Genomic DNA, 13719 nt, shown 5'->3' on the forward strand with positions numbered 1-13719 from the left:
TTTCTCTGAGTTCCGTGAGCCATTCCAGCAAATTAACTGAACCCAAGGAAGGGGCTCTGGAAAACTTTAATCTATAGCCGGTTAGTCAGAAGTTCAGGATTTGCTATTACCAGCTGAAGGTGGGTGGGAGGATAACAGGACCAGGGGCCAGGCTTGTAGGACTGAACACGTAACCTCATAATCTAACACTACCCTGGGTAGATAGTGTTGGCTTAAAACAGTAATACAGCTGGTTATTTTACCAGCAAAATGGGTTTATTCAAGAAACAGCACAGAATTGCAATTCACAACATGAAATCTATGGAGAACTAAGGCAAGTCCAGAGAACAAAGGAGACAACAATTCCTTCATAGAGGAGAAGGGGGAGTTGGGAGGAGCTGTTATAAGCAAAGAGTCCATTGGTGGAAATTGGGAGTTTAAAGTGTAGTGGCTTTTTATTGGCTGAGTTGTGATAGTCTCTGGGCAGTGCCCCAGCAAGGAAAAATTCTTCCTTCCTCCTGCTGGGTTGTAAAATAGCAGCCTTCTTCCTGTTGGACATGAAAGGTATGTCTCTTGCTCTTAGTAATGCAGTTGGGGCTGAGTATCAATATATTATACATGATGAGCAATATAGTAAATTGCTAAAATCTAAGTCCATGGAGCCAGATTGCCCAAATTTAAACTCTGGTTCTGTCACTTACTGTTTAGCTTTGAGCATGTTTCTTAACCTCTCTGTGTTTTCACGTCTTTATCTGTAAAGTGAATTAATCATGGTACCAAACATAGATTTGTAGGTATCTTATAGAGTTGCATATATTAAATGAGAGTTACTATGTGCAAAGAGCTTATAACAAAACAGTGCCTGGCATATTGTTCTTTGGGGAAGTCACAGAGATAAACAACCACTCAGTGACCATTTTGGTGTGTATTATAAGAAGGAAATTGCCGGCTATTATGAGACAGACCAACAGAAGGTGCTAATCAGGTTGGGGTGGGCATGAGTGGAGGTCAGAGAAGGCTTCTTCAAGATATGTCTGTTTAAGCTGAAAACTAAAGGATGGAGAAATGGAGGGCCCAGACAGAATAGTATGTTTTATTTTATATACTGATATCATTTTTATTACATTTGTTCACACACATTATAAACATGTTGGGATATACTTTTACACATTATATACTGTCGTATTTTCTATCCATTTCCAGCATCCCCACTCTCCAAACAACTCTAATAACTGTTCCCCATCTAAAGGGGTTCTGAACACCTAATTTCAATGTGGGGTCATGGGGTTTCTCCCCCTGCGACAAGCAATTCACTGGACACAAACTGGGTGTCTTACATAGAACATAAACTCTGTCAAAGTGAAGGCTATGTTTCTCTTTTCCACCATGGTATTCACAGTGCTTAGCATATTCTTAGATGGTCAATAAATTATTATTGACAGACTGAATGAATCAATTAGTCAATCATGAGAAGACAAGAGGATTTATTTTGGGTGTCATCTGAGTATATTCATAATTTGATTTTGTGGAGGTCATTGTTGAATGGACATGATTTAGGCTGATTTAGACTGTTTTCAATATCCTTCCTAGAGTAACAATCATAAATTGGCAAGTGTGTACTGAGCACTGACCTAGATGCCGTGGGGGACACAGCTCACTCTAGTTGGGGTATCTTCCTGGACTAAATTAAATACCACACTTGTACAGATTTTTCCTGACGGTGGTCCTCAACTGGTTTGTCAGGACACACTGAACTTTGATCCGATTAAACTTTCATTTTGCTCCACTGTCACTAGACAGATAAAATGTTGAGGCAATAAGGTTGTGCTATGCAGTGTGGAATGTGGTCCAAACCACTGCAGATAAGATATAAGAAGTAGAAAATAATATCAAGCCAGCTCCCAAGAAAGACCACACGTTTCTTAGAATATATGTGATTCTTCAGAGGAGAACTCTGACTCTTCTAGAATGTAAGCTACATAAGGGTAGGGATTTGGCCTGTTTTATTCACAGTTGTATTTCCTAGGAGATATCACAGTGCCTGGCCCAGGGTCCACAATAAATAACTGATAAAGAAAAGAATAAATGAATTAAAGAGAGGAAGAAAGGAAGGAAGGAAGGAAGGGAGGAAGGGAGAGGACAGGGCAGAGCAGCAAGCAGGTTTACCCCCACAATGATGCAGCACTGAAGAGGGACCATGGGAACAGAGATAATGGTGGTTGCTTCTGCAGTTATGGCTCTAGATTGTTATACTACTTTTCCAAGAGCTATGTTGTGCTTTTTGATGACTTACATAGTATTTTTCATTCCTTTCTTTCTGTGTGCCATTAAAACTTCTAGAATTCAGAAGTTTATCCCAAACACAAACCCTTTCTAAATCTCCCAAAGGAATATTAATCTATTTACAGTCATACATCTGAGATAAAAGAACTGTTCTGCTTAGCTTTTGATAAACAGCTTGCATAACAAATAGAAAACACAATCACCATCCCTAGAGAAATGCTTATTAAAAAGCTGTACAGTTCTAAAAAATAAAAGAACCAACCAAAAAAAAAATGTACAGTACAGACTACAGAGTTCTTGTTTTAGAGTGCTTGAGTTGAGCTGTATTCTTTAAACTTCTGGGTCCCACTGTTTAGATATCACTCTGTGGTTGTCTAGGAGAAGGACAGAATCTTGGACCTTAATGGAAACCATCTAGCTTTTCACTGAAAACTTTCATATCCCTGACTAAAAATAGTAATCTTTTGATTCTACAACATGTAAAGTCACTTCCTTCTATTATTTTTATCAAGAACTAACAAATCCAGTTTTGGTGGAGGTGGAGATCTGATTTGGGGGAGCTAGTTTGCAGGAGGTAGGTGAAGGGCTGAGGGAGGAGAGCCATGCTTGGTAAATACCCAGCCCCTCTCAGATATAAGGAAGCAGCAGGCAGTGGAAAGAATCACTGAGTGCCATTAGCCTGAGACATCATATTCTACATGTGAAGTTTCATGAAAACTTGTCTTTCTTTTGAAGACAATTTTTTAAGAGCAGTTGTAGGTTTACAATAAAATTGAGAAGAAAGAGGTACAGAGATTTCCCATATAATCACTGCCCCTATAGGGGAGAGCCTCCCCATTATCAACATCATTCACCAGAACAGTAAATTTTCCACCAAGGATGAACCTACATTGACATATTATAAATACCTAATCACTCATGGTTTACCTAAGGGTTCACTTTTGGTATTGTACATTCTGTGGGTTTGAACAAATGTGTAATGACATGTATCCATCATTATAATATCATGCAGAGTCTTTTCACTGCCCTAAAACCCTGTATGTTCTGCCTATTCATCCCCTGCCCCTCCAACCCCACCCTGGCAACTACTGGTCTTTTTATTGTCTCCATAATTTTGCCTTTCCCAGAGTGTCAAATAGTTGCAATCATATACTATGTAGCCTTTTCAGATTGGCTTCTTTCTCTTACTAATATGCGTTTAAGTTTCATCCATGTCTTTACAGCTAGCTAGCTCATTTCTTTTTAGCACTGGATAGCATTCCACTGTTTGGATGCACTACAGTCTCTCCATTCACTTACTGAAGGACATGTTGGTTGCTTCCAAGCTTTGGCAATTATAAATAAAGCTGGTATGAACATCTTTGTGCAGTTTTTTGTGTGTGGCCATAATTTTCAACTCATCTGGGTAAATACCAAGGAGCAAGATTGCTGAATTATATGATAAGAATATGTTTAGTTTTGTAAGAAAACACCAGACTGTCTTCCAAGTGTCTGTACTATTTTGCTTTCCCACCAGCAATGTTATGAGAGTTCCACATCCTCATCAGTATCTGGTGTTACCAGTGTTCCCGATTTTGGCCACTCTGATAGGTGTGTAGTGGTATCTCATTGTTTTAATTTGCATTTCCCTGATGACTTACCACGTGCAGCATCTTTTAATATGCTTATTTGCCATCTAAAGTTCTTCTTTTGTGAAGAGTCTGTTACGATCTTTGGCCCATTTTAAAATCAGGTTGTTTGCTTTCTTATTGTTGACTTTTAACAGTTCTTTGTATATTTACTATAACAGTCCTATATCAGATTGTCTTTTGCAACTAGTTTTTCCTCAGCCTGTGGTTTGTCATCTAATTCTCTCAATATTGCCTTTTTGCTGAGCAGAAGTTTTTTATTTTAATGAAGTCCAGCTCATCAAATTTTTTTTCATGATTTATATCTTTGGTGGTGTTGTCGAGGAGGAAGAAATTTCCCTCTACCCTTCTAGCTTCTTCTGGCTGGTCTAAGAATTAAACTGACATGAGACAGATTAATGGGAGAAAATCAAACTAAAGTTTAGTAATGTGTATACGTGGGAGAGACAGACAAACTAAGTAACTTGCCAAAATGGCTTAAGCCTTGACCTCAAATACCATCCTCAGCTAAAGACAAAAGAGGATGTTGAGGGTGGGGAGAGTGAGTTATGGGAGATTGCTAACATTGATCTGTTTGTTTAGTCTTTTACCAGTACCTCACTGTCTTGACTGCTGTAGCTTTATAGTAAGTCTTGAAGTTGGATAGTGTCAGTCTTTGTTCTTCTTTAACTAATTGTGTTGGCTATTCTGGGTCTTTTGCCTCTCCAAATAAACTTTATAATCAGTTTATTTATATCTGTAAAATAACTTGCTGGGATTTTAATTGGGATTGAATCTACGGATCAAGTTGGGAAGAACTGACATCCTGACAATACTGAGTCTTCCTATACATGAACACAGAGTATCTCTCCATTTATTTAGTTCCTCTTTGATTTTGGGCACCAGAGTTTTATAGTTTTCCTCATATAGATCTTGTACATATTTTGTTAGATTTACACCTAAGTATTTCTTTTTGGGGGACTGCTAATGTAAATGGTGCTGTGTTTTTAATTTTAGATTTCACCTGTTAGTATATAGGAAAGCATTTGCCTTTTATATACTAGCCTTGTATCCTGCAACTTTGCTATAATCACTTATTAGCTCTGGGAGGTGTTTTTGTTTGTTTTGGCAATTCTTTCAGATCTTCTACATAGATGATCATGTCATCTGTGAACAGAGACAGTTTTATATCTTCCTTCCCAATTGTATTTATTTTCTTTCTTTTTTTCCTTATTCTATTCCAAGGACATCAAATACGATGTTGAAAGGAGTAGTAAGAGGGGATAGCCTTGCTTTGTTCCTACGCTTGGTAGGAAAGCTTCAAGTCTCTCACCATTCAGTATGGTGTTAGCTGTAGGTTTTTTATAGATAGCCTGTCAATTTGAGAAAGTTCTCTTCTGTTTCTAGTTAACTGAGAGTTTTTATCAAGTATGAGTGTTGGATTTTCTCAAATGCATTTTCTGCATCTATTGCTATGATCACGTGGTATTTCTTTATTTCTAGTCTGTTGATGTGAATGGATTACATTATTTGATTTTCAAATATTGAATCAGCCTTGTATGCTTGGGATGAATCCAACTTGGTCATGATATGTAATTCTTTTTATACTTTTTTGGCTTCAATCTGCTAATATTTTGTTGAGGATTTTTGCATCTATGTCAATGAGAGATATTGATCTGTAGTTTCCTTTTCTTGTATTTGTCTGATTTTAGTATAAGAGTAATTCTGGCCTCATAGAATGAGTTAGGATGTATTCCCTCTGCCTCTGTCCTCTGAAAGAGATTGTGGAGAATTAGTAAAATTTCTTCCTTAAACATTAAATTCACCAGTGAACCCATCTGGGTCTGGCACTTTCTGTTTTTAGAAGGTTATTAATTATTAATCAATTTCTTTAACAGATACAGGCAAAACCTTGTCTTTTTTAAAAAAGAAATTTAAATGTGAATTTGTAGAAAATTGGTAAGATGCTAATATTGTTGTCTAATAGAGATACAAATAATTTTTGTCCCATACAGATGAAAATGACTTCTGCTTTTAGAGAAGATAGCACCAAAGGTTATAGTTTATTGCTCTGTAGGACATTAATCAGATTTATAGCTAATTTGGCAATAATTTAGAATGATTTCGGTATTCTTTTTTTCTTACATTGATATATATATAAAACATTATTTACCATATCTTTCTTCGAACCAGCTTTGTTTCCTGCTGACTTCCCCAATAATGAGTTAAAATAAAAACTTTACCTGTTTACTCTCTATTTGTATGAAAATTTTTGTTAATATTTTGAAGTTATACCTTCAACATTTTATAGGAATACAGCTTGACCAAATGTTTTAAATTGCATGTGTAAGAACTGTTCCTAAGGAGATAAGGATATGCTCAAAAGATTTAGCTCTAAGACCATTTACTGTGTATAATAGTGAAATATCAGAAACAAATGTACAACATTAGGAGACAGATTAATACCTAAATTTGTTTTAAGAAAGATTGTTTCTGAGTAAGTAGAGTGAGTCTTGTTCATATTTTCTTTCTTTCTTTTGGAAGAAGGAAAAAGCAAACTTGCAGGTCACAAAGTCTAGTTACACTGGTCTTCCTGTTCTTGTTGACATCTATTGAGGTATTTAGTCCCTGACCATAGTCTTCCCTTCTGCTCCAATACCACTATCTCAGGGAATTTCAGAGTCCTTGGACAGAATCACCTATCACCCTAGCTTTTTAAATTCCTTAATATCCCTTTTCCAGTGACCTTCTTCACTTCTGTAATTCACTCCAAAGAAATTTTAGATCCTTTCTTCATTCAGAACTGTTTATCCCTGACATTTCTGTGCTTTTTGCTCTGTTTTGCTTTTAGATGAAAAATGCCTTCATTGTTTTTCTGATTAAAAGAGGTAACACATGTTTACTGCAAATTTTTTTCAGAAAACATAGAAGGATTTAAAAAAGAAAAAACCTTGCAACTCAGAACTTACCACTCAGCATTTTGTAACCCTTTAAACTTTTTGCTAGGAATAGTTTTTTTGTTTGTTTGCTTTCCAAAATGGAAATTTACAATTCATTTTACTTTTATAATCTGCTTTTTGCCATTCAATGACTTATCTTTCCAATTCAACAAATACAGATCTACATCATCATTACTATGGCTGAAAAATAATTTATTATATGGCTATAATATTCTTTACTTAACCCAGGATGTCTCAGCCTCAGCACCAGAATCTGGGGCTGGATAATTCTTTGTTGTGGGAGCTGTGCTGTCATTGTGGGATGTTTAGCAGCATTTGTGCCCTCTACCCACTATGAGCCAGTGGTTCCACCCTCCCCAGTCATGGCAATCAAAAATATTTCCACCTATTGCCGGATGTCTCCTGTTGGCAATATTAACCTCCACCGATTGAGAACCAGTTGAGAACCACTGATATAATTAACCTGCGTTGTTTGTTTATCTACTTTGTCACAATTAGAAAGTGTTGCTTATAAAGATCCTAAAGTATATAAACTCAGCACTTCTCCAAATTACTTCTATAGCTTAAATTTTTAGCAAGGAAAAGTGTATTTTAAATTTTGATGTCTATTCCCAGATTTCCTCCAGAAAAGCTGTATCAATTTATAATTCCATTAAAATAGCAGAAATGTCATTTCCCCAGAACTTGTGCATTTCTAGGTATTATCAATCTTTTTAATCTTTCATGGTGGTAAGTAAAACAAAATATTACTTTGCCCTTTTAATTTGTAATTCTTTGATTGCTAACCAGGTTGGTAAATTTTACTATGTTTATTGGCCATTTGTATTATTGCTTTTATGAACTGCCTATTAATGTCCTTGCCCATTCTTGGTTTTGTAAGAGCTATTAATTCTTTCGGTGTATAATTTTTCTGGTAACCTTTATGCTGAGTTTTCCTATATAGAAGGTATACATTTTTATGATGTTATTTTCCTTCTGTCTTTTATTATGGTTAGAAAATCACCTCTAAAGTCTTAGACTTAAGTGTTTTAGTCTATTAGGCCAATCTGTTATTCCTCCGTGTTTCACACTCTTAACACTAAACCTTTCTGACCTCTACTTAGGAATCATCTGGAAATCTTATTAAAAGGCATGTTCTGCTTTGGTAGGTTTAGGGGGAGACAAGGGACTCTGCAATCCAATTAGCTCCCAGGTGATGTCATTGCTGTTCCTGGACCACACTTTAAGTGGCTCAGTTCTGGATCTTCAGCCCTCAAACTCCTGCACTCCCCACCTCCATTCTCTGATTGGCTCTCTCCTGAATTTGCTTCCCTTCCTACCTAGTGTGAATCCCATGGGCAGTAATTTCAATTATGCCTTAGCCCTTTGTTTATCTGGAATAAGAACCCTGGCAATCTCCATCCCTGTATTGACACTGCCAATACTTTCTCCAGTCTCCAGTCACAGAACCACTGAAAGAAATTATGTAACTACCACCCTGTGACAAATGTATGATTTCCAAAATCAGATCAGAAATCTGTCACTTTGTTCCTCATTAGTTCCCTTTCCCATTCCTTATAGGAACTTTGCCTAAATTTAATCTCCTCAACCCCATTCCCCCTCTTTTCAGGCCTCGTAGTCAAGGAACTACAATGAAAGAACCTCAGGCCATCTATTAGAAATCACATTTAGCAAAATATAGCTGCATACATTTTTTTAAATCCACTCAACAACCCAAGTGTCATATTAAGATTTTCCAACTCTTAGAAAATTCTACTTAAAGACTTATGAATTAAAGTAGACCATTTATTTAATAAACACCTCCCAGAGTTCTCACAATATGCCTGCCAACTGTATTTAGGTAGGTACAATTACCATATCCATTTTACAGACTAGGAAACTAAGGCACAATGAGTTGACATAACCAGTGAGTGTCAGAGCAAGGACCCAGACCCAGATCATGTGACAGTATAATCATAGACCTTAAACCTCTTTACTCTCTACCTGGAGATCACAGGGAGCCTCGGGTTCTTAAAAGCTGAATCCCACAATAGTATGTGTATTAGAAACAAATAAGAGGCAGGTAATCATTAGAGGTTCTCAACTCTTGAAGGTACATTTCATTCACTCAAGGGTTTTTTTTTTGTTTTGTTTTGTTTTGTTTTGTTTTTTTAATATCCTTTTCCTGAGCCACATGGCGAGAAATTTTGTTCCATCAGTCTGGGGTGGGGCCCTGGCGCTACAATTTTTAATTAATTAAAAAGAAATTTTACGCCCAAATCAGTGCTTTTCAAACTTTTCATATTCACTGGACCCTTCGCACAAGTCTCCCATTATTCTGATAGGTAATGTGTGACAGGTGAGTGCGGTCTTGGTCCGTGCCATAAACCTCAGGTTTCGGTGAAGTCCTTGTTATCATTAGTGCAAACACAGACCACCTGGTCCTTTCACAAAGAAGCACTTTAGGAAGAGACAACTAAAATTGGCCTAGAGTACTGGTGGAGGGAGCGTTGACTTTCCAATAATGGCTCTGCTCCCTTTTTCCATGTGATTTCCACATTTCCAGCGTTAAATTTAACTCTGATTTAGTCACATCTCACACACTATATAAGTTTGTCGGAAATTTTCCTGGACTCCACACCTGATAGCCTTTAAAACTTCTACACACACGTTCTTAAACGCCAGGCGACTTCAGAGCAGGACTGGGGCGCCTGGCGCGGCTGGGAGCGCGGCCCTGGGGACTCCGGCCGGCACGAAAGAGCGTAAGAACCCGCGCGGGACTCCGGGCGCATCGTGGCGCTCCTGGTGGGGCTCCAGGTGGGGCTCCAGGTGAGCCCGGGGCGCGCCCGCCCGCACCACCCAACGCGAGAAGCCGTCCGAGACTTTAACGTCTCCAAACTCGCAGCAGCGGGAGCCTCATGCCCCCTTGGCGGAGCCTCCTGAAACCCGTCAGCGGCCGGAGCCGTTGCCGAGATGAGGACACTTCCAACCTGGGGAGCCAGCAAAAACTAAGGCCACGCAAGGCAACTCGGTTCCCAGACCTCTCCCCGGCGACCCGGGAACCCAGCGCAGCGCGGGCACGGGTTCGCCAGGTGCAAAGGAGGCAGCGGCGCCCGGGCGGCCCGGCTCGGCCCCGCCCAGGAGGGACCCGCGCGGCGCCTGAGTGGGCCGGAGGGACGTCAGTCAGGCGCCGAGGGCGAGACCCGGGCGCGCCCGCCCCCTGGCTGGACTATAATGTGGCCCCCGCCGGGCTGCAGCAGCCGGGCGGCGGTGGGCGCCTAGGCAGAGGTGAGGCTGGGGGCGCGTGGGGACAGGCGCAGCTGCACAGCTGCCCGGTGGCAGAGGGTGGCGGAGACTCCGAGAAGAGAAGAGGGAGGAATAGAGGGTGGGCGGCGGGATAGAGGGCACCCGAGGCTCCCGTGCTCCGGTTGCGCTAACTCCCTAAGGTGTTACTTCCAACTTTTACCTCCTTAGGAAGCCAGGGAGGGTTAGCGTCAGGAGACCTGAGACTAGAGAGCTGAGCCGGAACTAGTAACGTCCACACCCACCCTACCCCTTCCCTTATCTGCTCTCAGCTTTATTATTGTTTTTATTCATCTCTAGAACATGGACTGCGCCCGCCTATGGCTAGGGCTGCTGCTGCCTGTGGTAGCTGCGCTGGACTTCATCTACCACCACCAGGGACAGATGGAAGCATTTCTGAAGGATGTTGCCCAAAACTACAGTTCTGTCACTCACTTGCACAGTATCGGGAAATCTGTGAAAGGTAGGATCCGCTCGTGTACTTTCCCAAGCCCCTAGTCCTCGCTTTAAATTCATTTAAATTCATTAAATATGCCTTAGCTTCCAGTCTCCTCTCTATGAAGCTACTGAGAGGGCTCCAAGCAGATCCGTCAGTGCCTGGCAGTGTTAGCTGATTTTGGCTTTTGTGTGTTGTGTTGTGTCAGGGAAGTAGTAGAAAACCTGAATTTCGCTCAACATCTCCGCTGTCATTCGGTGTCGTTGGGTGTTCTGCGTTAATGGCGTTCTGTATTTTTGGATCTTGCAGATGTTGGTTTCCTGGGATGTATATTTTAGTTTTTAGTTGTCTAGATAAACTTCTGCCAAAGAGTCTGTTTATCCGTCTCAGGTTTCCCTTTTTGTTGGCTTCTTTAAACATGATTTGGACTGTTAACCTTTCTTCAAGTCTCTTTTAAACTAAAATAGTGCAATTCTGTTGGTGAGATTTCAGTGTCATGTATAATTAGCCCTATGACTTAAAGTTATGCAAAAAAGTGGCTGGGGTGCTGATAAAAAGGCTAGTTCTTTCTACATTTTTACTTGTATTTCGGGGAGGTAATTAGGCTTGTTTATTTGTTTAATGGAGGTACTGGGGATTGAACCCAAGGCCTTGTGCATGTTAAGCACCTGTTCTATCACTGAGCTATACCCTCCCCACAAGGCTGTTTTTAAAGTTACCTATTTGAATAAGGTAATTGCTGGGTAATAAGTGTATGATAGCAGTGAATGGTACTGCTCCTAGCACTTCCACTCTCATCATTTAATTGCTTATTGTTTTAATGTAGAAACAATATATTAAGTATAAATATATAACTATATATTACATTAAGTGTTCTCATTTTAATAGATAGGGAAATTTAAAATATTACATTAAGTGTTCTCATTTTAATAGATAGAGAAATAAAGTATTTTGCCCAAGATCACCCAGATGGTGAGTTTTAGAACCAGGACTGGAACTCAAATCGCTCTACTTCAAGAGTTAGACATTTGGGGACAAGGCAAATAATTTCACCGGTTATTTTTACTTTCTTAATCTTTTATTATATTAGTAGTCTCCAAAGAGATTACCAGATACCTTAATGCTTAAATCATAAGTTTTGTCAAGTTTATGCCATTTGGATCTCAATTCTTTTAAGGTGTGTTCAAATCTCACCTGGATTTTGGCTCTAAGCTTTTCACACAATTGGGAGTCTCTTAATTATCATATTCTTAAGTAATTATTTCCCCCCAAAATTTAAGGTTATGTTTTTTGTATTAAAGAAGTATTACATAAATTGACTTATGTGCAATGCAACATAAAAATCCTGGTCTTATGTGTGTAATGGTATCTTTGTTTTCAAACATTGCCAAAGAGTTGGTGCCAGAATTACTCTGTATTGCTGTATAATCCAAAATTACAGAGGCTGAATGTATGAGAAATCATATCTTGAATCAGCATATATATTCAACCTTTTCATTCTCCCTAGGGCTAGAGAAGAGCAATTAAAAAGATCTAAGAATACTAATTATATTAGTAAAGGAAATACAGAGCACAACTAGCTTGAGTTATTGTTCAGTCATCATTTAAACCACAAGATGATGCAAATGTTGTTCATTTTAAGGACTAAACGATTTGGTTTTAAGTTTTTATTTTTTTTTTCAAGCAAAAAGGGCTTGTGAAAGAAAATTGGGGGCTGTCTTTCTTAATGTCAACCAGCTGTTTTGATCTCTCCTGCATGCTATCAGACCACAGTAATGGTCTGATAATAATGGAAGCCAGCAGGTTAATTTTTTTTTTTAACCTTGTATGCACTCTTGTGGTTAAAGGATAGAGGAGTTATCACGTAAAAAATAAAATCTGGCAATAGTGGTCAAATGTTTGTCTTGTGTGTGTTCTGAATAATTGACCTTGATTAAGAAAAATCCCAAATCTGCTATTAGAGTCCAAGTTGTTGGTTGAACTACACACTAGTAACTGGAAGTCAGGTGCCAATCTATCCCTGCGTGGTGGCTCAAGCATTGGAAGATGGTGCTCCCTTGTTGGCACTCTTTTCACTAGATAGTTTTCCCTGGCCGTCCTGCCCTCTGATGTTTGGCAAACAAGATTCACTGTATGTGTTATTTTTCTTTCTCTCTCTCTCTTTCTCTCTTTCTCTTTCTCTTTCTCTGTTGTGTGAGCACGGGCAATCTACCTAGAAGGGAAAATACTATTCCTACCTAACCAAATACCTTTTTAATTTTATAAATGCATATCACATTTATTTTCATTGCTGTAATCATGGATTCTGTCCCACTTTTTCCCCCAGTTTACATGATTTCATTATGTATTTCCATGAATTGAAAATTCTGCAGATGAGACTTGGTTGCTATGTAGCATCTTATCCTCTTGATCGTGTGAATTTCTTAGTCGTTCACCTATTTGAGGCATCTGCATAGTTTCTGATGGTTTCTGTTATAAACAGTGATGCTAAAAAGCCATTGAGACATGTCATGATAATGGCCTTCTATTTTAACTGGTGATTTGTTTCCAGTTTCTGATTTTCAAATATTTGAAACCCACACAAAAGTTGAGCACATATATACCTTTCACCTAGATTCAGCCATAGTTGACTGACCATATTTCACTTGAGACTTTTGGAGGAAACCCCACCACCTAATGACAGAGTACAGACATCTAAGGGCAATAGTAGCAACTCAAATAAGAACTGACAGCTGAGTTGAGAAATGTCAGAAAAGGTACAATGTTCATTGATCCATTCCTCCATTTGGTTAAGGGAGGGCCTCCTTCCCTCCATTTTTTTTTTCTTTTAACTCCTAAGTCCCTTTGTCTCACATGTTCCTGGGACATCCTCAGTAATTTATTTCTGTTTGTTTAATTGATTGGACATTTGCTGAGGGAAAGCCATGTGAAGCAAGCAAAAATGTGCCTCATTTATGCCCTGTCATCAAGTAGCTCCCTTTAAAATACAAGTGTATATATTGTAGATTTCCCCAGCTCTTCTCTCCATGTCCCCCAAAATAGTTTTAGGACTATTTTAAATGAGATTTCCCACATGTCTGTTTTAAGAATCTTGTCTTTCCTCCTAAATCTAACCTTTATCTGAATAAGGAAGTTTACAAAGGCCAAGGGATAGATAATAAAATCTCTGTTA

General features: G+C 39.0%; 1 protein-coding gene across 4 annotated transcripts in view; it reads left to right on the forward strand.

The window, feature by feature from the left end:
• Positions 1 to 453: 453 nt before the first annotated feature.
• CPM (carboxypeptidase M) overlaps positions 454 to 13719 on the forward strand; it is a 76825-nt gene continuing 63559 nt past the window's right edge. The window contains exons 1-2 of one of the 4 annotated variants that reach the window (XM_064491701.1): positions 454 to 543; positions 10412 to 10574. In XM_064491701.1, the coding sequence (XP_064347771.1) occupies positions 10415 to 10574 (160 nt within the window). In that variant the 5' untranslated portion in view covers positions 454 to 543; positions 10412 to 10414. Of the gene's footprint in view, positions 544 to 9331; positions 10097 to 10166; positions 10255 to 10411; positions 10575 to 13719 lie in introns of those variants that run through there. The other 3 variants (XM_064491703.1, XM_064491700.1, XM_064491702.1) reach the window with 3 other exon arrangements.

Source organism: Camelus dromedarius, chromosome 11 (genome assembly GCF_036321535.1).
Source record: "Camelus dromedarius isolate mCamDro1 chromosome 11, mCamDro1.pat, whole genome shotgun sequence".
NCBI classification, from domain to species: domain Eukaryota; kingdom Metazoa; phylum Chordata; class Mammalia; order Artiodactyla; family Camelidae; genus Camelus; species Camelus dromedarius.